The sequence below is a fragment of the Nerophis lumbriciformis genome, linkage group LG29, assembly GCF_033978685.3.
Source record: "Nerophis lumbriciformis linkage group LG29, RoL_Nlum_v2.1, whole genome shotgun sequence".
Taxonomy (NCBI): domain Eukaryota; kingdom Metazoa; phylum Chordata; class Actinopteri; order Syngnathiformes; family Syngnathidae; genus Nerophis; species Nerophis lumbriciformis.
Window position 1 is genome coordinate 26,492,693 of NC_084576.2, and position 27,308 is coordinate 26,520,000.

At 35.1% G+C, this 27,308-nt stretch overlaps 2 protein-coding genes across 3 annotated transcripts in view; one reads left to right on the forward strand and one right to left on the reverse strand.

The window, feature by feature from the left end:
• Nucleotides 1-1,504: 1,504 nt before the first annotated feature.
• On the reverse strand, nt 1,505-18,481 carry LOC133572374 (methionine aminopeptidase 2-like). Its single transcript, XM_072911873.1, has 8 exons — nt 18,336-18,481; nt 13,786-13,947; nt 13,523-13,704; nt 10,344-10,438; nt 5,698-5,794; nt 5,531-5,634; nt 1,998-2,113; nt 1,505-1,924 (listed from the first exon to the last, which is right to left on the reverse strand). Exons 1-8 carry the CDS (start codon nt 18,479-18,481, stop codon nt 1,672-1,674), a joined length of 1,155 nt encoding a protein of 384 aa, XP_072767974.1. The 3' UTR covers nt 1,505-1,671.
• Nucleotides 5,317-27,308, forward strand: part of LOC133571810 (uncharacterized protein C3orf20-like) — a 67,249-nt gene continuing 45,257 nt past the window's right edge. Inside the window, exons 1-3 of one of the 2 annotated variants that reach the window (XM_061924298.1) lie at nt 5,317-5,649; nt 20,144-20,171; nt 20,269-20,380. In XM_061924298.1, the coding sequence (XP_061780282.1) occupies nt 20,146-20,171; nt 20,269-20,380 (138 nt within the window). In that variant the 5' untranslated portion in view covers nt 5,317-5,649; nt 20,144-20,145. Of the gene's footprint in view, nt 5,650-20,066; nt 20,172-20,268; nt 20,381-27,308 lie in introns of those variants that run through there. The other variant, XM_061924299.1, reaches the window with a different exon arrangement.

The window sequence follows — 27,308 nt, forward strand, 5'->3', positions numbered from 1 at the left end:
ATTTCATGTTCATACTGAGAAACTTCTTTTTTTTTTTTTGCAAATAATTATTAATTTAACAACACATTGCAAAAAAGTTGTCACAGGGGCATTTTTACCACTGTGTTACATGGCCTTTCCTTTTAACAACACTCAGTAAACGTTTGGGAACTGAGGAGACACATTTTTGAAGCTTTTCAGGTGGAATTCTTTCCCATTCTTGCTTGATGTACAGCTTAAGTTGTTCAACAGTCCGGGGGTCTCCGTTGTGGTATTTTAGGCTTCATAATGTGCCACAAATTTTCAACGGGAGACAGGTCTGGACTACAGGCAGGCCAGTCTAGTACCCGCACTCTTTTACTATGAAGCCACGCTGTTGTAACACGTGGCTTGGCATTGTCTTGCAGAAATAAGCAGGGGCGTCCATGATAACGTTGCCTGGATGGCAACATATGTTGCTCCAAAACCTGTATGTACCTTTCAGCATTAATGGTGCCTTCACATATGTGTAAGTTACCCATGCCTTGGGCACTAAAACACCCCCATACCATCACACATGCTGGCTTTTTAACTTTGCGCCTAGAACAATCCGGATGGTTCTTTTCCTCTTTGATCCGGAGGACACGACGTCCACAGTTTCCAAAAACAATTTGAAATGTGGACTCGTCAGACCACAGAACACCTTTCCACTTTGCATCAGTCCATCTTAGATGAGCTCGGGCCCAGCGAAGCCGGCGGCGTTTCTGGGTGTTGTTGATAAATGGCTTTGGCTTTGCATAGTAGAATTTTAACTTGCACTTACAGATGTAGCGACCAACTGTAGTTACTGACAGTGGTTTTCTGAAGTGTTCCCGAGCCCATGTGGTGATATCCTTTACACACTGATGTCGCTTTTTGATGCAGTACCGCCCGAGGGATAGAACGTCACGTGCTTAGCCGCTTACGTGCAGTGATTTCTCCAGATTCTCTGAACCTTTTGATGATATTACGGACCGCAGATGGTGAAATCCCTAAATTCCTTGCAATAGCTTGTTCTTAAACTGTTGGACAATTTGCTCACGCGTTTGTTCACAAAGTGGTGACCCTCGCCCCGTCCTTGTTTGTGAATGACTGAGCATTTCACGAAAGCTGCTTTTTATACCCAATCATGGCACCCACCTGTTCCCAATTAGCCTGTCCACCTGTGGGATGTTCCAAATAGGTATTTGATAAGCATTCCTCAACTTTCTCAGTTTTTTTTGCCACTTGTGCCAGCTTTTTCGAAACATGTTGTAGGCATCAAATTCCAAATGAGCTAATATTTGGAAAAAATAACAACGTTTTCCAGTTCGAACGTTAAATATCTTGTCTTTGCAGTCTATTCAATTGAATATAAGTTGAAAAGGATTTGCAAAACATTGTATTCTGTTTTTATTTACCATTTACACAACGTGACAACTTCACTGGTTTTTGGTTTTGTATTAGTTTAACCTAGTGAATATAATTTCTGGAATAAACAAACCTCTGCGGGTAACACCTATATGTGTTAAGTTAAATTTGATAGATGAAATACATGCTCTATATGTGTTCTGCAACATATTAACATTTTTAGGAACATTTAGGTCCCTCTGTAGGAATTCCTGACATTTTGCACACTGTATTCCAAGAAGTCCTGTTAGACTGTAGTCTTTAAGCCCCGTGGACACGTGTGAGCTAATAGTCGTCTCCCCGACTGACCACCTCCTTGCAGGTGGGCCTGAGGAGGATGGTGTGTTCGTACTGGGCCGTGTAGCTGCCCTTGATGTCACACAGCGGCGGGTAGGGGTCCACGATACCCAGGTCGCACAGGTTCTTCAGCGCCAACAGGTACTTGCTCTCGCCCAGCCGGTCCAGCCAGCGGCGGCAGAACGCCAAGGTGCCGAAGTTCTCGTTGATCACGTTCAGAAGGTGCTTGGCCCTCGGAAGTCTGCAGGGTTTAGAATACGGCAACGTGAAACGTGAGCCAACAGTTAAAATGGGCTTTAATGCCGGGTCAGGACCTTATTGGCACGTGTCCGACGTTGAAGTTTTTCATGTAGTGCGAGCACTCCATGTCGTCGTGGACGGCGCCGCGTCCTGTGCTGCCGAAAGTCTCGATGGCGTAGGTTTCGCCTTCCTGAGAAACGGCACAAAACAGACTTAAAGTCACTGGTCAATCCCAAGTTCTTTCAGATGACATATATGCTGAGTAAGAAGGACCATCAAGACAGAATAGGAATATTATCAAGTTTTACTAAAGCCTTAGGAGACCAGCCCACATCAATACAGTCATATGGTCTAACATTCAAACAGGAAGAGACAACTTCTTGAATACGCAAACAGCCCCCACCCGCCCCAGAAATGAATACAGGCTCATTGTTCTACTACAGATAAGATATAAGGGAGTACTCCAACTCCTACATTGCAAGCCTTCAAGGTTTACTTGCGGACATAAAATGGAAAAATAGAAAGAGTACAAATGGAAAAACACTAGCTGATTTAAACATGACTATGAGTAAAGAAAGAACTCTTAAACATAATTTCATTTCATTTCATTTCATTTAAATTAATTTAATTTAAATTAAATTGTATTTAATACAAACATTTTTTAGTTAATTTAATTTAATTTTAATTTCAATTTCAACTTTAACTTTAACTTTAACTTTAATTTTAATTAAATTAATTGTATTTAATAAAAAGAATAATGAGTCTATTTAAATTTAATTTAATTTTAATTTAAATTTTAATTTAAATTTCAATTTCAATTTTAACTTTAACTTAAATTTAAATTTTATTTAAATTAAATTGTATTTAATAAAAACATTAATTAGTTTATTTAGATTTAATTTAATTTCAATTTCAATTTCAACTATAACTTTAATTTTAACTTTAACTTTAATTTTATTTTTTATTTGTATTTTATCTAAATTAAATTGTATTTAATAAAAAAATGTGTTTATTGAAATTTAATTTAATTTCAATTTTAATTTCAATTTCAATTTCAACTTTAACTTTAACTTTAACTTTAATTTAATTTAATTTCAATTTTAATTTCAATTTCAATTTCAATTTTAACTTTAATTTTAATTTTATTTAAATTAAATTGTATTTAATAAAAACATTAATCAGTTTATTTAGATTTAATTTAATTTCAATTTCAATTTCAACTTTAACTTTAACTTTAATTCTAACTTTAACTTTAATTTTATTTTTTATTTGTATTTTATCTAAATTACATTGTATTTAATAAAAAAATGTGTTTATTGAAATTTAATTTAATTTCAATTTCAATTTTAATTTCAATTTTAATTTCAACTTTAACTTTAACTTTAACTTTAACTTTAACTTTAATTTTATTTAAATTAAATTGTATTTAATAAACACATTAATTAGTTTATTTAGGTTTAATTTCAATTTCAATTTTAACTTGAACTTTAATTTTAATTTTAATTTTAATTTTAATTTTATTTAAATCAAATTGTATTTAATAAAAAAATAGTTAGTTTATTTAAATTTAATTTAATTAAATTTCAATTTCAATTTTAACTTTAACTTTAATAATAAACTTTGAACTTTAACTTTAAATAAATAAAAATAAAAATAAATTTTTTCATTTTTATTTTTATTTTTATTTTTATTTTTATTTTTATTTTTATTTTTATTTTTATTTTTATTTTTATTTTTATTTTATTTAAATTAAATTGTATTTAATAAAAAATTTAATTAGTTTGTATAAATGTAACTTAATTTAACAACAACAACAACATGGGAGGCTAGTCGCTCAGATTAACCCTCCCGAGTGAATGAAAAACCCTCAAAGCAGCAGCATAGACAGCGTGGTGTCAAGCGGTTGGCCTCTATCAGAGTGTGGCTCGTGTTGGCGTGCGCTGATAACGCGGCGACAACTGATAATCAAAGTGCTCGCGGCCCCGTGGCACGCCCATCCGCCAAAGTCAACCGCTCACAAAGACACACTCAACTAAATAGGCCAAGATGCAGAGCTGCCACATCAGCATCCCTGGTGGACGCACTTTAGGTGAAAAGCTTGACGCTGCAGCTTGCCAATTAAAATGCTCATTTGTGTCCAGATAGAGTGACCTACAGTCTGCAGCAAGGACGTCGGCCCTCCTTGTCAGTGAACGCAGCAACCGAAGGGTTCGAACCCGTGTTGCTCCCCCACGCAGTTGCTGATGTCGTTAAAGATGTCATTGAAGTGCAGTGAAATGGAACGCTTCCCTGCACCCTTCTGTAACCCTTACGAGACGCATTTTCTTCTACAAACCCCAAAACTAGTGAAGTTGTCACGTTGTGTAAATGGTAAATAAAAACAGAATACAATGATTTGCAAATCCTTATCAAATTATATTCAATAGACTGCAAAGACAAGATACTTAACGTTCGAACTGGAAAACTTTGTTATTTTTTGCAAATATTAGCTCATTTGGAATTTGATGCCTGCAACATGTTTCAAAAAAGCTGGCACAAGTGGCAAAAAAGACTGAGAAAGTTGAGGAAATGCTCATCAAACACTTATTTGGAACATCCCACAGGTGAACAGGCTAATTGGGAACAGGTGGGTGCCATGATTGGGTGTAAAAGCAGCTTCTATGAAATGCTCAGTCATTTGCAAACAAGGATCACCACTTTGTGAACAAATGTGTGAGCAAATTGTCCAACAGTTTGAGAACGACATTTCTCAACCAGCTATTGCAAGGAATTTAGGGATTTCCCCATCTACGGTCCGTAATATCATCAAAAGGTTCAGAGAATCTGGAGAAATCACTACACGCAAGCGATGATATTAAGGACCTTGGATCCCTCAGGCGGTACTGCATCAAAAAGCGACATCAGTGTGTAAAGGATATCACCACATGGGCTCAGGAACACTTCAGAAACCCACTGTCAGTAACTACAGTTGGTCGCTACATCTGTAAGTGCAAGTTAAAACTCTACTATACAAAGCCAAAGCCATTTATCAACAACACCCAGAATGCTTCGCTGGGCCCGAGCTCATCTAAGATGGACTGATGCAAAGTGTAAAAGTGTTCTGTGGTCTGACGAGTCCACGTATCAAATTGTTTTTAGAAGCTGTGGACGTTGCGTCCCCCGGACCTAAGAGGAAAAGAACCTTCCGGATTGTTCTAGGCGCTAAGTTGAAAAGCCAGCATCTGTGATGGTATGGGGGTGTATTAGTGCCAAAGGCATGGGTAACTTACACATCTGTGAAGGCACCATTAATGCTGAAAGGCACATACAGGTTTTGGAGCCACATATGTTGCCATCTAAGCAACGTTATCATGGACGCCCCTGCTTATTTCAGCGAGACAATGCCAAGCCATGTGCTACAGTCAGTTGGAACATTACATATCTTGTCTTTGCAGTCTATTCAATTGAATATAAGTTGAAAAGGATTTGCAAATCATTGTATTCTGTTTTTATTTACCATTTACACAACGTGCCAACTTCATTGGTTTTGGATTTTGTAATTGCATTAAGGATAAATTAAGACATGAGGTCGTGCCCTTTTCTTTTAGGGGAGCATTAAGCAGCAAACCTCCATCCGTGTAGCCTCTCCTCCTTTCACGATAGGCACCGTCTTCCCTGAGTGTATCCTGTATTGTCCAATAGAGTGGCCATTGAGGTTCCTGATTGGCTTCACTGCAACAAAACAAAGTGGGTAAGCCCAAATACCGCACACCGTCACGTACGTGCACGGATTACCTTGATACGTCTTGCCATTTATCTCCACCTCGTAAGACTCCATGACCTCTTGGATGGTCTCGCCAACGTCACACAGGCGCACGTCGATGCCTGCAAACTGGAGCACACATGATGCATGCGTTGTAAATAAAACGACATCAATCGTCTCCGTTTTGTTACATATTTGGAGGAAAAAATGTAATACAGTGTTCCCTCGCTACAACACGGTTCACTTATTTTACACAGATTTTTTTGTGTCGCATGCTTCTTTTTTTTTTTTTTTACAGCATATGAATACACATTGTGTTCTGATTGGCTAAGGGACTGTAGACCAGAGCTGGGCCACATTGAGAGGAAAAATATGTGTCTGCGGGGCCAAGGTGTATGTGTGTTTGGGTCCCTTTTTTTCCAGGAACACTGATACCAAAAGTCAAAATGTCCGTTCTAAAAACGTTATGACAGACCACCTCAGAAAAAAACAGAAAGGAATTTTTTTTTTTTTCCAGCCTTCAGTGACAATCTACTATGTAAATAGTCATGAAAATAAAGAAAATGCATTGAATGAGAAGGTGTGTCCAAATTTGTTAAAAAAGTAGCTAAGCTACACGAAAAACTATTTGTTAAAAAAGTATCTAAGCTACAAGAAAAGCTAGATGTTAAAAAAGTAGCTAAGCTACAAGAAAAGCTACTTGTAAAAAAGTAGTTAAGCTACAAGAAAAGCTACTGGTTAAAAAACATCCTAAACTACAAGAAAAGCTAGTTGTTAAAAAAGTAGCTAAGCTACAAGAAAAGCTACTCGTAAAAAAAGTAGCTAAGCTACAAGAAAAGCTACTCGTAAAAAAAGTAGCTAAGCTACAAGAAAAGCTAGATGTTAAAAAAGTAGCTAAGCTACAAGAAAAGCTAGATGTTAAAAACGTAGCTAAGCTACAAGAAAAGCTACCGGTTAAAAAAGTTCCTAAGCTACAAGAAAAGCTAGTTGTTAAAAAAGTAGCTAAGCTACAAGAAAATCTACTCGTGAAAAAAGTAGCTAAGCTACAAGAAAAGCTACTTGTAAAAAAGTAGCTAAGCTACACGAAAAACTATTTGTTAAAAAAGTAGCTAAGCTACAAGAAAAGCTAGAAGTTAAAAAAGTAGCTAAGCTACACGAAAAACTATTTGTTAAAAAAGTAGCTAAGCTACACGAAAAACTATTTGTTAAAAAAGTAGCTAAGCGACAAGAAAAGCTAGAAGTTAAAAAAGTAGCTAAGCTACACGAAAAAATATTTGTTAAAAAAGTAGCTAAGCTACACGAAAAACTATTTGTTAAAAAAGTAGCTAAGCGACAAGAAAAGCTAGAAGTTAAATAAGTAGCTAAGCTACATGAAAAGCTACCGGTTAAAAAAAGTTCCTAAGCTACAAGAAAAGCTAGTTGTTAAAAAAGTAGCTAAGCTACAAGAAAAGCTACTTTTAAAAAAAGTAGCTATGCTACACGAAAAACTATTTGTTAAAAAAGTAGCTAAGCTACAAGAAAAGCTAGAAGTTAAAAAAGTAGCTAAGCTACACGAAAAACTATTTGTTAAAAAAGTAGCTAAGCTACACGAAAAACTATTTGTTAAAAAAGTAGCTAAGCTACAAGAAAAGCCAGTTGTTAAAAAAGTAGCTAAGCTACAAGAAAATCTACTCGTAAAAAAAGTAGCTAAGCTACAAGAAAAGCTACTTTTAAAAAAGTAGCTAAGCTACACGAAAAACTCTTTGTTAAAAAAGTAGCTAAGCTACAAGAAAAGCTAGAAGTTCAAAAAGTAGCTAAGCTACAAGATAAGCTAGATGTTAAAAAGTAGCTAAGCTACAAGAAAAGCTAGTTGTTAAAAACATAGCTAAGCTACATGAAAAGCTACCGGTTAAAAAAGTTCCTAAGCTACAAGAAAAGCTAGTTGTTAAAAAAGTAGCTAAGCTACACGAAAACCTATTTGTTAAAAAAGTAGCTAAGCAACAAGAAAAGCTAGATGTTAAAAAAGTAGCTAAGCTACAAGAAAAGCTAGATGTTAAAAAAGCAGCTAAGCTACAAGAAAAGCCAGTTGTTAAAAAAGTAGCTAAGCTACAAGAAAATCTACTCGTAAAAAAAGTAGCTAAGCTACAAGAAAAGCTACTCGTTAAAAAACTAGCTAAGCTACAAGAAAAGCTACTCTTAAAAAAAGTAGCTAAGCTACAAGAAAAGCTACTCGTTAAAAAACTAGCTAAGCGACAAGAAAAGCTTCTTGTTAAAAATGAGCTAAGCGACAAGAAAAGCTACTTGTTAAAAAAGTAGCTAAGCTACAAGAAAAGCTAGATGTTAAAAAAGTAGCTAAGCTACAAGAAAAGCCACTCGTTAAAAAAAATAGCTAAGCTACAAGAAAAGCTAGTTGTTAAAAAAGTAGTTAAGCTACAAGAAAAGCTACTTGTTAAAAAAGTTCCTAAGCTACAAGAAAAGCTAGTTGTTAAAAAAGCAGCTAAGCTACAAGAAAATCTACTCGTAAAAAAAGTAGCTAAGCTACAAGAAAAGCTACTTGTAAAAAAAGTAGCTAAGCTACAAGAAAAGCTACTCATAAAATAAGTAGCTAAGCTACAAGAAAAGCTACTCGTTAAAAAACTAGCTAAGGGACAAGAAAAGCTTCTTGTTAAAAAGTAGCTTAGCTACAAGAAAAGCTACTCGTAAAAAAAGTAGCTAAGCTACAAGAAAAGCTACTCGTAAAAAAAGTAGCTAAGGGACAAGAAAAGCTTCTTGTTAAAAAGTAGCTTAGCTACAAGAAAAGCTACTCGTAAAAAAAGTAGCTAAGCTACAAGAAAAACTACTCATAAAAAAAGTAGCTAGGGGACAAGAAAAGCTTCTTGTTAAAAAAGTAGCTTAGCTACAAGAAAAGCTACTCGTAAAAAAAATAGCTAAGCTACAAGAAAAGCTAGTTGTTAATAAAGTAGTTAAGCTACAAGAAAATCTACTTGTTAAAAAAGTTCCTAAGCTACAAGAAAAGCTAGTTGTTAAAAAAGCAGCTAAGCTACAAGAAAATCTACTCGTAAAAAAAGTAGCTAAGCTACAAGAAAAGCTACTTGTAAAAAAAGTAGCTAAGCTACAAGAAAAGCTACTCGTAAAATAAGTAGCTAAGCTACAAGAAAAGCTACTCGTTAAAAAACTAGCTAAGGGACAAGAAAAGCTTCTTGTTAAAAAGTAGCTTAGCTACAAGAAAAGCTACTCGTAAAAAAAGTAGCTAAGCTACAAGAAAAGCTACTCGTAAAAAAAGTAGCTAGGGGACAAGAAAAGCTTCTTGTTAAAAAGTAGCTTAGCTACAAGAAAAGCTACTCGTAAAAAAAATAGCTAAGCTACAAGAAAAGCTACTTGTTAAAAAAGTTCCTAAGCTACAAGAAAAGCTAGTTGTTAAAAAAGCAGCTAAGCTACAAGAAAAGCTACTCGTTAAAAAACTAGCTAAGCGACAAGAAAAGCTTCTTTTTAAAAATTAGCTAAACTACAAGAAAAGCTACTTGTTAAAAAAGTAGCTAAGCTACAAGAAAAGCTACTTGTTAAAAAAGTAGCTAAGCTACAAGAAAAGCTACTCGTAAAAAAATAGCTAAGCTACAAGAAAAGCTACTCGTTAAAAAAGTAGCTAACCTACAAGAAAAGCTACCTGTTAAAAAAGTAGCTAAGATACAAGAAAAGCTACTCATAAAAAAGTAGCTAAGCGACAAGAAAAGCTACTCGTAAAAAAAGTAGCTAAGCTACAAGAAAAGCTACTCGTTAAAAAACAAGCTAAGCAACAAGATAAGCTTCTTGTTAAAAATTAGCTAAGCGACAAGAAAATCTACTTGTTAAAAAAGTATCTAAGCTACAAGAAGGCTACTCGTAAAAAAAAGTAGCTAAGCTACAAGAAAAGCTTCTTGTTAAAAATTAGCTAAGCGACAAGAAAAGCTACTTGTTAAAAAAGTATCTAAGCTACAAGAAAGCTACTCGTAAAAAAAGTAGCTAAGCTACAAGAAAAGCTACTCGTTAAAAAAGTATCTAAGCTACAAGAAAGCTACTCGTAAAAAAAGTAGCTAAGCTACAAGAAAAGCTACTTGTTAAAATAGTAGCTACTACAAGAAAAGCTACTTGTTAAAAAAGTAGCTAAGGTACAAGAAAAGCTACTCGTTAAAAAACTAGCTAAGCTACAAGAAAAGCTACTCTTAAAAAAAGTAGCTAAGCTACAAGAAAAGATACTCGTTAAAAAACTAGCTAAGCGACAAGAAAAGCTTCTTGTTAAAAATGAGCTAAGCGACAAGAAATACTACTTGTTAAAAAAGTAGCTAAGCTACAAGAAAAGCTACTTGTTAAAGAAGTAGCTAAGCTACAAGAAAAGCTACTTGTTAAAAAAGTAGCTAAGCTACAAGAAAAGCTACTCGTTAAAAAAATAGCTAAGCGACAAGAAAAGCTTCTTGTTAAAAAGTAGCTAAGCTACAAGAAAAGCTACTCGTAAAAAAGTAGCTAAGCTACAAGAAAAGCTACTTGTTCAAATAGTAGCTAAGCTACAAGAAAAGCTACTCGATAAAAAACTAGCTAAGCGACAAGAAAAACTTCTTGTTAAAACGTAGCTAAGCTACAAGAAAATCTACTTGCTAAAAAAGTAGCTAAGCTACAAAAGAAAATGTACTTGTTAAAATATTTTTCCAGAGAGAATAGGAATGACCTTAATCCCAGAGTCCGTTGCATCCCTGACAGCCTCCAGCAGTCTGTCATATTTGGGGTTGAATGTGACGGTGAAGGCACAATCTATTATTCGACCTGGGTGAAGCAAACAACATGTTGGTATACAATCATGTTTTCTCAGTTTGTATTGGAGAAGGAAAAACCTATAATAGAGCAGTGGATCTCAAACTTTCTTCACTAAGTACCACCTCAGAAAAAACTTACATAATGACTGAGGTTAAAATACAGTAGCGTACTGTAGTTGGCCTATTGTGTTTAAAAAGTATATTTGATATATAACATTACACAGTTTGAACAGTCACACTGGGTTTGAGTATGGGAATTTTTTTTTTTTCTTTAAGTGATTTTTTTTGGGCATACCGCTAGATCGGTGGTCGGCAACCCGCGGGCTCTTTAGCGCCGTCCTAGTGGCTCCTTGGAACTTTTCCCAAAAAATTATGAAAATGAAAAAAGATGGGAAAAAATATATTTTTGTTTTAGTATGGTTTCTGTTTGATGACAAACATGACACAAACTTTGATAATTGTTAGAACTACCATTACTGTTTAATATGTAAGTGTTTATGCTTCACTGATGACACTATTTGTTGAGCATCGTTTTGTCCTACTAATTTTGGTGGTCCTTGAACTCTAATATAGACACTTACATCATGTGTTGCCTTCATTACAACACTTATAGAATACTTTTAAAGTAATTTTGATAGTAGGCTAATATAACTAATATAGACACTTACATCATGTGTTGCCTTCCTTATAACACTTATATAAGGCTTTTAAAGTAATTTTGATAGTAGGCTAATATAGCTAATATAGACACTTACTTCATGTGTTGCCTTCATTATAACACTTATGTAAGACTTTTAAAGTAATTTTGACAGTAGGCTAATATAGACACTTACATCATGTGTTGTCTTCATTATCACACTTATATAAGACTTTTAAAGTCATTTTGATAGTAGGCTAATATAGCTCATATAGACACTTACATCATGTGTTGTCTTCATTATAACACTTATGTAAGACTTTTAAAGTAATTTTGATAGTAGGCTAATACAACTAATATAGACACTTACATCATGTGTTGCCTTCATTATAACACTTATATAAGGCTTTTAAAGTCATTTTGATAGTAGTCTAATATAACTAATATAGACACTTACATCATGTGTTGGCTTCATTATAACACTTATGTAAGACTTTTAAAGTAATTTTGATAGTAGGCTAATACAACTAATATAGACACTTACATCATGTGTTGTCTTCATTGTAACACTTATGTAAGACTTTTAAAGTCATTTTGATAGTAGGCTAATATAGACACTTACATCATGTGTTGCCTTCATTATAACACTTATATAAGGCTTTTAAAGTCATTTTGATAGTAGGCCAATATAGCTAATATAGACACCTACATCATGTGTTGTCTTCATTATAACACTTATATAAGACTTTTAAAGTAATTTTGACAGTAGGCTAATATAGACACTTACATCATGTGTTGCCTTCATTATAACACTTATATAAGACTTTTAAAGTAATTTTGATAGTAGGCTAATATAACTAATATAGACACTTACATCATGTGTTGCCTTCATTATAACACTTATATAAGACTTTTAAAGTAATTTTGATAGTAGGCTAATATAGCTAATATAGACACTTACTTCATGTGTTGCCTTCATTATAACACTTATATAAGACTTTTAAAGTCATGTTGATAGTAGGCTATTATAGACATTTACATCATGTGTTGCCTTCATTATAACACTTATATAAGACTTTTAAACTCATTTTGATAGTAGGCTAATATAGCTGATATAGACACTTACTTCATGTGTTGCCTTCATTGTAACACTTATATAAGGCTTTTAAAGTAATTTTGATAGTAGGCTAATATAGCTAATATAGACACTTACTTCATGTGTTGCCTTCATTATAACACTTATATAAGACTTTTAAAGTAATTTTGACAGTAGGCTAATATAGACACTTACATCATGTGTGGCCTTCATTATAACACTTATATAAGACTTTTAAAGTCATTTTGATAGTAGGCTAATATATCTAATATAGACACTTACTTCATGTGTTGTCTTCATTATAACACTTATATAAGACTTTTAAAGTCATTTTGATAGTAGGCTATTATAGACACTTACATCATGTGTGGCCTTCATTATAACACTTATATAAGACTTTTAAAGTCATTTTGATAGTAGGCTAATACATCTAATATAGACACTTACTTCATGTGTTGTCTTCATTATAACACTTATATAAGACTTTTAAAGTCATGTTGATAGTAGGCTATTATAGACACTTACATCATGTGTGGCCTTCATTATAACACTTATATAAGACTTTTAAAGTCATTTTGATAGTAGGCTAATATAGTTAATATAGATACTTACTTCATGTGTTGCCTTCATTGTAACACTTATATAAGGCTTTTAAAGTAATTTTCATAGTAGGCTAATATAGCTAATATAGACACCTACATCATGTGTTGCCTTCATTATAAGACTTTTAAAGTAATTTTGATAATAGGCTAACATAACTAATATAGACACTTACATCATGTGTTGTCTTCATTACAGCACTTATATAAGACTTTTCATTTTTTGTGGCTCCAGACAGATTTGTTTTTTGTATTGTTGGTCCAAAATGGCTCTAGATAGAGTCCGCGTACCACAGTTTGAGAATCACTGCTACAGGGTAACACATTTGTCATCTAACTTGTACCGGTACTCTAAAATGTACAAACATTAATAAAAAAAATAAAAAAATCTATTGTAGCAGGTGCTGCAATTTAACAGAGTTCCTGGCATTCTTTTTGGAGGGCCACTTGTTGCTAGGCAGAATTCACTGTCCCGCAAATTTTTGAAAACACAGCACTATAAGGATGATAAGTTTTCATCCTAATAAATTACAGGCATGAACATTTGACAAATTGTTATGAATGTACAATGGCGAACATAACAATTATTATTTTTATTTTATTTTAACATTTGTAATGTTAGTGTCATATTCAAGAGAATAACGTATTCTTCTTCTTCAGGCTGCAAACTAGTTAAGACTGAATCAACAGCACCCCTGCTGGTTGCAACCCAGTACTGCACTCTATTCGTAAACCCATCAATCCCACACAAAAACTCCTCACCGTTCACGTGCGTTCCAAAGTCTATTTTGCAGACGTCGTCGTAGCGTAGCACCGTGGGGTCCCCGGCGTTGGGGGTGTAGTGGGCGGCGCAGTGGTTGATGGAGCAGCCGGTGGGGAAGGCCAAGCCCGCCTTCAGTCCGTTGTCCTGAATGAGCCTCCTGGAGCAGGCCTCAAGTTTCTCACTGGCGGGAGCGGCGAGCGACACACACACACACACATGTCAACGGTCCTGAAAGCGGTTAGTACATTGGGCAGACGCTCACCAGATGTCAATCATAGTCATGCCCGGTTGGATCCAGCTCCTCACGTAGGAGCGCACCTGGCGGTGGGCCTCCGCCGCCTGCCTGAAGTCGCTCCACATCTCCTCATTGGCCGAGTCCAGAGCTCGCTTCTCCTCGCTGGACGTCCTCCAGGCTGCACTGCGCCTGGTGGAGGACATGGTGGCCACAGAAAGATATTACACAACAACAATACATCCATTCTTTCCATTAGAAACAAAATAATTCCATTCATATTATGTTGCTGGGATTCATCATTTGTTGATAAAATGCAAATTAATAAACCTGAGTCAGGGGTCGGCAACCCAAAACGTTGGAAGAGCCATATTGGAGCAAAATACCAAAAACTAATCTGTCTGCAAAAAAATTAAAAGTCTTATATAAGTGTTATAATGAAGACAACACATGATGTAAGTGTCTATATTAGTTATATTAGCCTACTATCAAAATGACTTTAAAAGTCTTATATAAGTGTTATAATGAAGGCAACACATGATGTAAGTGTCTATATTAGATGTATTAGCCTACTATCAAAATTACTTTAAAAGTCTTATATAAGTGTTATAATGAAGACAACACATGATGTAAGGGTCTATATTAGTTATATTAGCCTACTATCAAAATGACTTTTAAAGTCTTATATAAGTGTTATAATGAAGGCAACGCATGATGTAAGTGTCTATATTAGCTATGTTGGCCTACTATCAAAATGACTTTAAAAGTCTTATATAAGTGTTGTAATGAAGGCAACACATGATGTAAGTGTCTATATTAGCTATATTAGCCTACTATCAAAATGACTTTAAACGTCTTATATAAGTGTTATAATGAAGGCAACACATGATGTAAGTGTCTATATTAGCTATATAAGCCTACTAGCAAAATGACTTTAAAAGTCTTATATAAGTGTTATAATGAAGACAACGCATGATGTAAGTGTCTATATTAGCCTACTATCAAAATGACTTTAAAAGTCTTATATAAGTGTGATAATGAAGACAACACATGATGTAAGTGTCTATATTAGCTATATTAGCCTACTAGCAAAATGACTTTAAAAGTCTTGTATAAGTGTTGTAATGAAGACAACACATGATGTAAGTCTCTATATTAGCTATATTAGCCTACTATCAGAATTACTTTAAAAGTCTTATATAAGTGTTATAATGAAGGCAACACATGATGTAAGTGTCTATATTAGCCTACTATCAAAATGACTTTTAAAGTCTTATATAAGTGTTATAATGAAGGCAACACATGATGTAAGTGTCTATATTAGCTATATAAGCCTACTATCAAAATTACTTTAAAAGTCTGATATAAGTGTTATAATGAAGACAACACATGATGTAAGGGTCTATATTAGTTATATTAGCCTACTATCAAAATGACTTTTAAAGTCTTATATAAGTGTTATAATGAAGGCAACGCATGATGTAAGTGTCTATATTAGCTATGTTGGCCTACTATCAAAATGACTTTAAAAGTCTTATATAAGTGTTGTAATGAAGGCAACACATGATGTAAGTGTCTATATTAGCTATATTAGCCTACTATCAAAATGACTTTAAACGTCTTATATAAGTGTTATAATGAAGGCAACACATGATGTAAGTGTCTATATTAGCTATATAAGCCTACTAGCAAAATGACTTTAAAAGTCTTATATAAGTGTTATAATGAAGACAACGCATGATGTAAGTGTCTATATTAGCCTACTATCAAAATGACTTTAAAAGTCTTATATAAGTGTGATAATGAAGACAACACATGATGTAAGTGTCTATATTAGCTATATTAGCCTACTAGCAAAATGACTTTAAAAGTCTTGTATAAGTGTTGTAATGAAGACAACACATGATGTAAGTCTCTATATTAGCTATATTAGCCTACTATCAGAATTACTTTAAAAGTCTTATATAAGTGTTATAATGAAGGCAACACATGATGTAAGTGTCTATATTAGCCTACTATCAAAATGACTTTTAAAGTCTTATATAAGTGTTATAATGAAGGCAACGCATGATGTAAGTGTCTATATTAGCTATATTGGCCTACTATCAAAATGACTTTAAAAGTCTTATATAAGTGTTATAATGAAGGCAACACATGATGTAAGTGTCTATATTAGCTATATAAGCCTACTATCAAAATTACTTTAAAAGTCTGATATAAGTGTTGTAATGAAGGCAACACATGATGCAAGTGTCTATATTAGCCTACTATCAAAATGACTTTAAACTACAAGAAAAGCTACTTGTTAAAAAAGTTCCTAAGCGACAAAAAAAGCTACTTGTTAAGAAAGTAACTAAGCTACAAGAAAAGCTACTTGTTAAAAAAGTAACTAAACTACAAGAAAAGCTTCTTGTCAAAAAAGTAGCTAAGCTACAAGAAAAGCTACTTGTTAAAAAAGTAGCTAAGCTACAAGAAAAGCTACTTGTTAAAAAAGTAGCTAAACTACAAGAAAAGCTTCTTGTTAAAAAAGTAGCTAAGCTACAAGAAAAGCTACTTGTTAAAAAAGTAGCTAAGCTACAAGAAAAGCTACTTGTTAAAAAAGTAGCTAAGCTACAAGGAAAGCTACTCGTTAAAAAAGTAGCTAAGCGACAAGAAAAGCTACTTGTTAAAAAAGTAGCTAAGCTACAAGAAAAGCTACTTGTTAAGAAAGTAGCTAAGCTACAAGAAAAGCTACTTGTTAAATAGTAGCTTAGCTACAAGAAAAGCTACTCTTAAAAAAAGTAACTAAGCTACAAGAAAAGCTACTTGTTAAAAAGTAACTAAGCTACACGAAAAGCTTCTTGTTAAAAAAGTAGCTAAGCTACAAGAAAAGCTACTCGTTAAAAAAGTAGCAAAGCTACAAGAAAAGCTACTCGTTAAAAAATAACTACGCTACAAGAAAAGCTACTTGTTAAATAGTAGCTTAGCTACAAGAAAAGCTACTCGTAAAAAAAGTAACTAAGCTACAAGAAAAGTTACTTGTTAAAAAAGTAGCTAAGCTACAAGGAAAGCTACTCGTTAAAAAAGTAGCTAAGCTACAAGAAAAGCTACTCGTTAAAAAAGTAACTAAGCTTCAAGAAAAGCTACTTGTTAAATAGTAGCTTAGCTACAAGAAAAGCTACTCGTAAAAAAAGTAACTAAGCTACAAGAAAAGTTACTTGTTAAAAAAGTAGCTAAGCTACAAGGAAAGCTACTCGTTAAAAAAGTAGCTAAGCGACAAGAAAAGCTACTTGTTAAAAAATAGTAGCTAAGCTACAAAAAAGCTACTTGTTAAAAAGGTAGCTAATCTACAAGAAAAGGTACACGTTAAGAAAGTAGCTAAGCTACAAGAAAAGCTACTCGTTAAAAAAGTAACTAAGCTATAAGAAAAGCTACTCATTAAAAAAGTAGCTAAGCTACAAGAAGAGCTACTCGTTAAAAACGGAGCTAAGCTACAAGAAAAGCTACTCGTTAAAAAAGTAGCTAAGTTACAAGAAAAGCTACTCGTTAAAAAAGTAACTAAGCTACAAGAAAAGCTACTTGTTAAATAGTAGCTTAGCTACAAGAAAAGCTACTCGTACAAAAAGTAACTAAGATACAAGAAAAGTTACTTGTTAAAAAGGTAGCTAAGCTACAAGGAAAGCTACTCGTTAAAAAAGTAGCTAAGCGACAAGAAAAGCTACTTGTTACAAAATAGTAGCTAAGCGACAAAAAAGCTACTTGTTAAAAAAGTAGCTAATCTACAAGAAAGGGTACTCGTTAAGAAAGTAGCTAAGCTACAAGAAAAGCTACTCGTTAAAAAAGTAATTAACCTACAAGAAAAGCGACTCGTTAAATAGTAGCTTAGCTACAAGAAAAGCTACTCGTTAAAAAACTAGCTAAGCTACAAGAAAAGCTACTTGCTAAAAAAGTAGCTAAGCTACAACAAAAGCTACTTGTTAAAATAGTAGCTAAGCTAGAAGAAAAGCTACTCGTTAAAAAAGTAGCTAAGCGACAAGAAAAGCTACTCGTTAAAAAAGTAGCTAAGCTACAAGAAAAGCTAGTTGTTAAAATAGCAGCTTAGCTGCAAGAAAAGCTACTCGTAAAAAAAGTAGCTAAACTACAAGAAAAGCTACTTGTTAAAAAAGTAGCTAAGCTACAAGAAAAGCTAGTTGCTGAAAAAGTAGCTAAGCTAGAAGAAAAGCTACTTGTTAAAATAGCAGCTTAGCTGCAAGAAAATCTACTCGTAAAAAAAGTAGCTAAACTACAAGAAAATCTACTTCTTAAAAAAGTAGCTAAACTACAAGAAAATCTACTTGCTAAAAAATAAGCTAAGCGACAAGAAAAGCTACTTGTTAAGAAATAGTATCTAAGCTACAAAAAAGCTACTTGTTAAGAAATAGTAGCTAAGCTACAAAAAAGCTACTCGTTAAAAAAGTAGCTAAGCTACGTAGCTTGTTACTGCCCATCATTAGATGTACACCATGTCTAGCCATACACACAACATAACACAAAACACCACATTTGTCTTGATTCAAACCTGGCTAGCAGGAAAAAAGGGAGGGCGTATAGAGGTCACCCACCCGTCTTTGGAGGGCGGGTAGTCACACTCCTCTCCTCTGGGGAAGTCTCCGCTGGGATAAAGCTGGCAAATGGGGACTGAAGGCGGGTCAGTCTGTCCCCTCACTGTGGCCCACATAGACAGGAGAGGACAAGACACATTAGTCATGTGACACATTAGTCATGTGACACATTAGTCATGTGACATATTAGTCATGTGACACGTTTAGCTGAGGAATAAATTCGTAAATAAAAACAGAATACAATGATTTGCAAATCCTTTTCAACTTATATTCAATTGAATAGACTGCAAAGACAAGATATTTCATGTTCACACTGGAAAACTTTGTTATTTTTTTTGCAAATATTAGCTCATTTGGAATTTGATGCAAAAAAAGCTGGCACAAGTGGCAAAAAAGACTGAGAAACTTGAGGAATGCTCATCAAACACTTATTTGGAACATCCCACAGGTGAACAGGCTAATTGGGAACAGGTGGGTGCCATGATTGGGTATAAAAGCAGCTTCCGTGAAATGCTCAGTCGTTCACAAACAAGGACGGGGCGAGGGTCACCACTTTGTCAACAAATGCGTGAGAAAATTGTTTAAGAACAACATTTCTCAACCAGCTATTGCAAGGAATTTAGGGATTTCACCATCTACGGTCCGTAATATCATCAAAATGTTCAGAGAATCTGGAGAAATCACTGCATGTAAGCGATGATAATACGGACCTTCGGTCCCTCAGGCGGTGCTGCATCAAAAAGCGACATCAGTGTGTAAAGGATATCACCACATGGGCTCAGGAACACTTCAGAAAACCACTGTCAATAACTAATGTTCTTCGCTACATTTGTAAGTGCAAGTTAAAACTCTACTAAGCAAAGCCAAAGCCATTTATCAACAACACCCAGAAACGCCACCGGCTTCGCTGGGCCCGAGCTCATCTAAGATGGACTGATGCAAAGTGGAAAAGTGTTCTGTGGTCTGACGAGTCCACATTTAAAATTGTTTTTGGAAACTGTGGACGTCGTGTCCTCCGGACTAAAGAGGAAAAGAACCATCGGGATTGTTCTAGGCTCAAAGTGCAAAAGCCAGCATGTGTGATGGTATGGGGGTGTATTAGTGCCCAAGGCATGGGTAACTTACACATCTGTGAAGGCACCGTTAATGCTGAAAGGCACATACAGGTTTTGGAGCCACATATGTTGCCATCATGGACGCCCCTGCTTATTTCAGCAAGACGATGCCAAGCCACGTGTTACGACAGCATGGCTTCATAGTAAAAGAGTGCGGGTACTAGACTGGCCTGCCTGTAGTCCAGACCTGTCTCCCATTGAAAATGTGTGGCGCATTATGAAGCCTAATGGAGACCCTCGGACTGTTGAACAACTTAAGCTGTACATCAAGCAAGAATGGGAAAGAATTCCACCTGAGAAGCTTCAAAAATGTGTCTCCTCAGTTCCCAAACGTTTACTGAGTGTTGTTAAAAGGAAAGGCCATGTAACACAGTGGTAAAAAATGCCCCTCTGACAACTTTTTTGCAATGAGTTAATGATTATTTGCAAAAAAAAAAGTATGTTTCTCAGTGTGAACATTACATATCTTGTCTTTGCAGTCTATTCAATTGAATATAAGTTGTCATCATTGTTTTTATTTACCATTTACACAACGTGACAACTTCACTGGTTTTGGGGTTTTGTAGAAGCAAAGAGATAAACGTGTGATAAATATCAGAAAGTTGTACAAACGGACTCACATCCTTTCTTCTTTTTCTTCTTCTTCCTCCTCCTGGCTGCTGAACTCTCGCCCTCATCGCCTTCCCCTGGAAGGCATGGCTGGCTTCAGGACATCTTTCTCGTAAGCACACCAAAGACCATGACATCTTTTTTTTTTTTTTACCTTCTTCGCCATCCTCATCATCCTCCTCCTCCTCCTCCCTCTCTTTGTCCTCCAGTGTTTGCCTCTCCAGCTGTTCTGTCACTTCACCGACTTCTCCAACCTCCCCCTCGGCCTCCTGTGACCCCGCTGCTGCAATGTCAAGTCACGCCGCCACGTGCATGTCACAGGTAAACAAAACTCAAACACACACACACATGTACACACACACACACACACACACACACACACACACACACACACACACACATGCAGTTTGTGCTTTGGAGAACCTGCGTCCACTTGAACTTGGCAGGTGTTGTGCATAAATAATATCTGGAGCTCAATATCCTCAAGGGCATACTGTACGTACAGTGTAGTGTAGAGTGTCCTGCAGCAGTATCACACACAGCTGGCCAACTACTTCATTGTGTGAATGCTCCAACACATTCTCACATATGCTTTCCTACACTAAAATTCACCCATTTATTATTCAACTTCTTCTGCAGATTTTAACGCGCTCTATTTTCCACATTTTTCACCCGATTCAAACCGTTCCAACTTCAAACTGTTCAGCCTATTCGGGAATCGCGGGACTTTCCCTTGACAAATTCCCAAAAAAATTCCCAGATTTCCCAGGATTCCAGGTTTTCCGGGACATTTTTTCCCCATTCAAAATGAATTGGCCATTTTTCAAACTTGCACCATTTCAACATGTTTAAACTTATTCAAACCATTCTACCTTCAATACATTCCAGCATCCTGGAAATTCAAATGATCATTTTTCCAAGTTCCAAAAAAATTCCAGGATTTTCCAGAATTCCTGGTTTTCCAAAGCCCTATTTTAACCCTTTTTTCTGGCGACTACTCCTTCCACATTTTTCAACGCATTTCAACCGTTCCACCGTCAAAACATTCCTCTTAATTAGGACAAAAAACTGAGTTGTTTGGAAAAATTCCCGGTTACTACTTCAACATTTCTCGACCGATTAGAAACATTCCAACACCAACTCATTCAGAACATTCAATTTTTTTATTTTTTTTTAGCATTTTACCAAAAATTCCCGCTTTTCCCAAAATTCCCAATTTTTTCTGAAATTTATTGGACATTCTTCAAAGTTCCACAACTCCCACATTTTTCAACCGATTCAAACCATTCCACCTTCAACACATTCCACCATTCTGGAAATTCAAGCTATCATTTTTCCAAGTCCCAAAAAATTCCAGGATTTTCCAGAATCCTGGTTTTCTAAAGCCCTATTTCCACCCTTTGTTCTGGCGACTACTCCTACCACATTTTTCAAACCACTTCAACTGTTCAACCGTCAAAACATTCGTCTTCATCAGGAGAAAAAACAAAGTTGTTTTTTGAACTAGAAAAATTCCCGGTTTTCCCGAAATTCCAGGAATTCCGTAATACCATTTCTCAATTCAACATGTTACTACTTCAACATTTCTCGAACGATTAGAAAAATTCCCACAACAACCATTCATTCAGAACATTCAAGTTTTTTACAATTTTCCCAACAATTCCCGCTTTTCTCGAAATTCCCAATTTTCTCTGACATTCAATGGTACATTCTTCAAAGTTCCACAACATTTTTCAACCGATTCAAACCATTCCATCATTCTGGAAATTTAAACTATTATTTTTCCAATTTCCCAAAAAATTCCAGGATTTTCCAGATTTCCTGATTTCTACAGTCCTATTTCCACCCTTTTTTCTGGCGATTACTCCTCCCACATTTTTCAACCCACTTCAACCGTTTCACCGTCAAAACATTCCTCTTAATCAGGAAAAAAAACTAAGTTGTTTTTTAACTGGAAAATTACCCAATTTTCCCTGAAATTTCAGGAATTCCGTAATACCATTTTTCAATTCAACATGTTACTACTTCAACATTTCTCGACCGATTTGAAAAATTCCCACACCAACCATTTCAACTCATTCAGACCATTCAAGTTTTTGTTTTTTTACCATTTTCACAAAAAATTCCCACTTTTCCTGAAATTCCCATTTTTTTCTGAAATTCCCATTGAAGTCAATGGGACATTCTTCAAAGTTCCACAACCCCCACATTTTTCATCTGATTCAAACTGTTCCGACTTCAAAATATTCAGCCTGTTCAGGAATTGTGTGTTCTACTTCAACAATTCTAAAAAAAAAAATCCCCGAATTTCCCATGATCTCTTTTTTTTCTTTCATTTTGCCCATTCAAAATTAATTAGCCATTTTTCAAACTTGCACCATTTCCACATTTTTCAACCTATTCAAACCATTCCACCTTCAACACATTCCACCATTCTGGAAATTCAAACTATAATTTTTCCATGTTCAAAATTTTCTAGAATTCCTGCTTTTCCAAAAACCTTTATTTCCACCCATTTTTCTGGCGACTACTCCTCCCAAATTTTTCAAAGCATTTCAACCGTTCCACTGTCAAAACATTCCTCTTAATTAGGACAAAAAACTGAGTTGTTTGGAAAAATTCCCGGTTTTCCCGAAATTCCAGGAATTCCGTAATACAATTTCTCAATTCAACATGTTACTACTTCAACATTTCTCAACTGATTAGAAAAATTCCAACACCAACCATTTTAACTCATTCAGAACATTCAAGTTTTTTAAAATTTTCCCAAAAATTCCCGCTTTTCCCGAAATTCCCAATTCTTTCTGAAATTCAATGGGACATTTTCAAACTCTAAAAAAAATTCCCGGATTTTCCAGAATTTTTTTTCATTTTCCCCATTCAAAATGAATTGGCCATTTTTCAAACTTGCACCATTTCCAAAATTTTCAACCTATTCAAACCATTTCACCTTCAACACATTCCACCATCCTGGAAATTTACACTACCCTTTTCCAAGTTAAAAAAAATTCCAGGATTTTCCAGAATTCCTGGTTTTCCAAAGCCCTATTCTAACCCTTTTTTTCTGGCGACTACTCCTTCCACATTTTTCAACGCATTTCAACTGTTCCACCGTCGAAACATTCCTCTTAATTAGGACAAAAAACTGAGTTGTATGGAAAAATTCCCGGTTTTCCCGAAATTCCAGGAATTCCATCATACCATTTCTCAATTCAACATGTTACTACTTCAACATTTCTCAACTGATTAGAACAATTCCAACACCAACCATTTCAACTCATTCAGAACATTCAAGTTTTTTTTTACAATTTTCCCCAAAATTTCCGCTTTTCCCGAAATTCCCAATTCTTTCTGAAATTCAATGGGACATTCTTCAAACTCTAAAAAAAATTCCCGGATTTTCCAGAATTTTTTTCATTTTCCCCATTCAAAAGGAATTGGCCATTTTTCAAACTTGCACCATTTCCACATTTTTCAACCTATTCAAACCATTCCACCTTCAACACATTCCACCATCCTGGAAATTTAAACTACCCTTTTCCAAGTTAAAAAAAATTCCAGGATTTTCCAGGATTCCTGGTTTTCCAAAGCCCCTATTTCCACCCTTTTTTCTGGCGACTACTTCCAAATTTTTCAACGCATTTCAACCGTTCCACCGTCAAAACATTCCTCTTAATTAGGACAAAAAACTGAGTTGTTTGGAAAAATTCCCGGTTTTCCCGAAATTCCAGGAATTCCATCATACCATTTCTCAATTCAACATGTTACTACTTCAACATTTCTCAACTGATTAGAAAAAATCCAACACCACCATTCAGAACATTCAAGTTTTTTTTTACAATTTTCCCAAAAATTCCCGCTTTTCCCGAAATTCCCAATTCTTTCTGAAATTCAATGGGACATTCTTCAAACTCTAAAAAAAATTCCCGGATTTTCCAGAATTTTTTTCATTTTCCCCATTCAAAATGAATTGGCCATTTTTCAAACTTGCACCATTTCAACATGTTTCAACCTATTCAACCCATTCTACCTTCAACACATTTCAGCATCCTGGAAATTCAAATTATCATTTTTCCAAGTTCCAAAAAAATTCCAGGATTTTCCAGAATTCCTGGTTTTCCAAAGCCCTATTTTAACCCTTTTTTCTGGCGACTACTCCTTCCACATTTTTCAACGCATTTCAACCGTTCCACCGTCAAAACATTCCTCTTAATTAGGACAAAAAACTGAGTTGTTTGGAAAAATTCCCGGTTTTCCCGAAATTCCAGGAATTCCATCATACCATTTCTCAATTCAACATGTTACTACTTCAACATTTCTCAACTGATTAGAAAAATTCCAACACCAGAACATTCAAGTTTTTTTTTAACAATTTTCCCAAAAATTCCCGCTTTTCCCGAAATTCCCAATTCTTTCTGAAATTCAATGGGACATTCTTCAAACTCTAAAAAAAATTCCTGGATTTTCCAGAATTTTTTTCATTTTCCCCATTCAAAATGAATTGGCCATTTTTCAAACTTTCACCATTTCCAAATTTTTCAACCTATTCAAACCATTCCACCTTCAACACATTCCACCATCCTGGAAATGTACACTACCCTTTTCCAAGTTAAAAAAAATTCCAGGATTTTACAGGATTCCTGCTTTTCCAAAGCCCTATTTTAACCCTTTTTTCTGGCGACTACTCCTTCCACATTTTTCAACGCATTTCAACCGTTCCACCGTCAAAACATTCCTCTTAATTAGGACAAAAAACTGAGTTGTTTGGAAAAATTCCCGGTTTTTCCGAAATTCCAGGAATTCCATCATACCATTTCTCAATTCAACATGTTACTACTTCAACATTTCTCAACTGATTAGAAAAAAATCCAACACCACCATTCAGAACATTCAAGTTTTTTACAATTTTCCCCAAAATTCCCGCTTTTCCCGAAATTCCCAATTCTTTCTGAAATTCAATGGGACATTCTTCAAACTCTAAAAAAAATTCCCGGATTTTCCAGAATTGTTTTCATTTTCCCCATTCAAAATGAATTGGCCATTTTTCAAACTTGCACCATTTCCACATTTTTCAACCTATTCAACCCATTCCACCTTCAACACATTCCAACATCCTGGAAATTTAAACTACCCTTTTCCAAGTTAAAAAAAATTCCAGGATTTTACGGGATTCCTGGTTTTCCAAAGCCCTATTTTAACCCTTTTTTCTGGCGACTACTCCTTCCACATTTTTCAACGCATTTCAACCGTTCCACCGTCAAAACATTCCTCTTAATTAGGACAAAAAACTGAGTTGTTTGGAAAAATTCCCGGTTTTCCCGAAATTCAAGGAATTCCATCATACCATTTCTCAATTCAACATGTTACTACTTCAACATTTCTCAACTGATTAGAAAAAAATCCAACACCACCATTCAGAACATTCAAGTTTTTTACAATTTTCCCAAAAATTCCCGCTTTTCCCGAAATTCCCAATTCTTTCTGAAATTCAATGGGACATTCTTCAAACTCTAAAAAAAATTCCCGGATTTTCCAGAATTGTTTTCATTTTCCCCATTCAAAATGAATTGGCCATTTTTCAAACTTGCACCATTTCCACATTTTTCAACCTATTCAACCCATTCCACCTTCAACACATTCCAACATCCTGGAAATTTAAACTACCCTTTTCCAAGTTAAAAAAAATTCCAGGATTTTACGGGATTCCTGCTTTTCCAAAGCCCTATTTTAACCCTTTTTTCTGGCGACTACTCCTTCCACATTTGTCAACGCATTTCAACCGTTCCACCATCAAAACATTCCTCTTAATTAGGACAAAAAACTGAGTTGTTTGGAAAAATTCCCGGTTTTCCCGAAATTCCAGGAATTCCGTAATACCATTTCTCAATTCAACATGTTACTACTTCAACATTTCTCAACTGATTAGAAAAAATCCAACACCACCATTCAGAACATTCAAGTTTTTTTTTACAATTTTCCCAAAAATTCCCGCTTTTCCCGAAATTCCCAATTCTTTCTGAAATTCAATGGGACATTCTTCAAACTCTAAAAAAAATTCCCGGATTTTCCAGAATTGTTTTCATTTTCCCCATTCAAAATTAATTGGCCATTTTTCAAACTTGCACCATTTCCAAATTTTTCAACCTATTCAAACCATTCCACCTTCAACACATTCCACCATCCTGGAAATTTAAACTACCCTTTTCCAAGTAAAAAAAAATTCCAGGATTTTCCAGGATTCCTGCTTTTCCAAAGCCCCTATTTCCACCTTTTTTTCTGGCGACTACTCCTTCCACATTTTTCAACGCATTTCAACCGTTCCACCGTCAAAACATTCCTCTTAATTAGGACAAAAAACTTAGTTGTTTGGAAAAATTCCCGGTTTTCCCGAAATTCCAGGAATTCCGTAATACCATTTCTCAATGGTACTTCAACATTTCTCCACCGATTTGAAAAATTTCAACGCCATCCATTTCAACTCATTCAGACCATGCAAGTTTTTTTTTTAAACATTTTCCAAAAAAATTCCCGCTTTTCCCAAATTCCTGGGAAGTTCCCATTGAAATGAATGGGACATTTTTTCCAAGTTGCACAATTCCCTCATTTTTCCACCTATTCAAACTATTCCACCTTCAACACATTCCACCATTGTGGAAATTCAAACTATCATCTCTCCAAGTTCCAAAAAGTTCCAGGATTTTCCAGAATTCCTGCTTTTCCAAAAAACCCTATTTTTCTGACGACTACTCCTTCCACAATTTTCAACCCACTTCAACCGTTTCACCGTCAAAACATTCCTCTCAATCAGGACAAAAAAATGAAGTTGTTTTTTTAACTGGAAAAATTCCCGGTTTTCTCGAAATTCCAGGAATTCCATGATACCATTTCTCAATGGTACTTCAACATTTCTCCACCGATTTGAAAAATTTCAACGCCATCCATTTCAACTCATTCAGACCATTCAAGTTTTTTTTTTAACATTTTCCCAAAAAATTCCCGCTTTTCCCAAATTTCCGGGAAGTTCCCATTAAAATGAATGGGACATTGTTTCCAAGTTGCACAATTCTCTCATTTTTCCACCTATTCAAACCATTCCAACATCAACACATTCCACTCATCCTGGACATTCACACTAACACTCGCAGCATTGGGGCGTTTACACGCAATTCCTTCAGGAATCGCCTCTTCTAGTTAGTTTTTCTTTATTTATTCCATTTATTGCATAAAAATACAACTTTACATGCTTTTA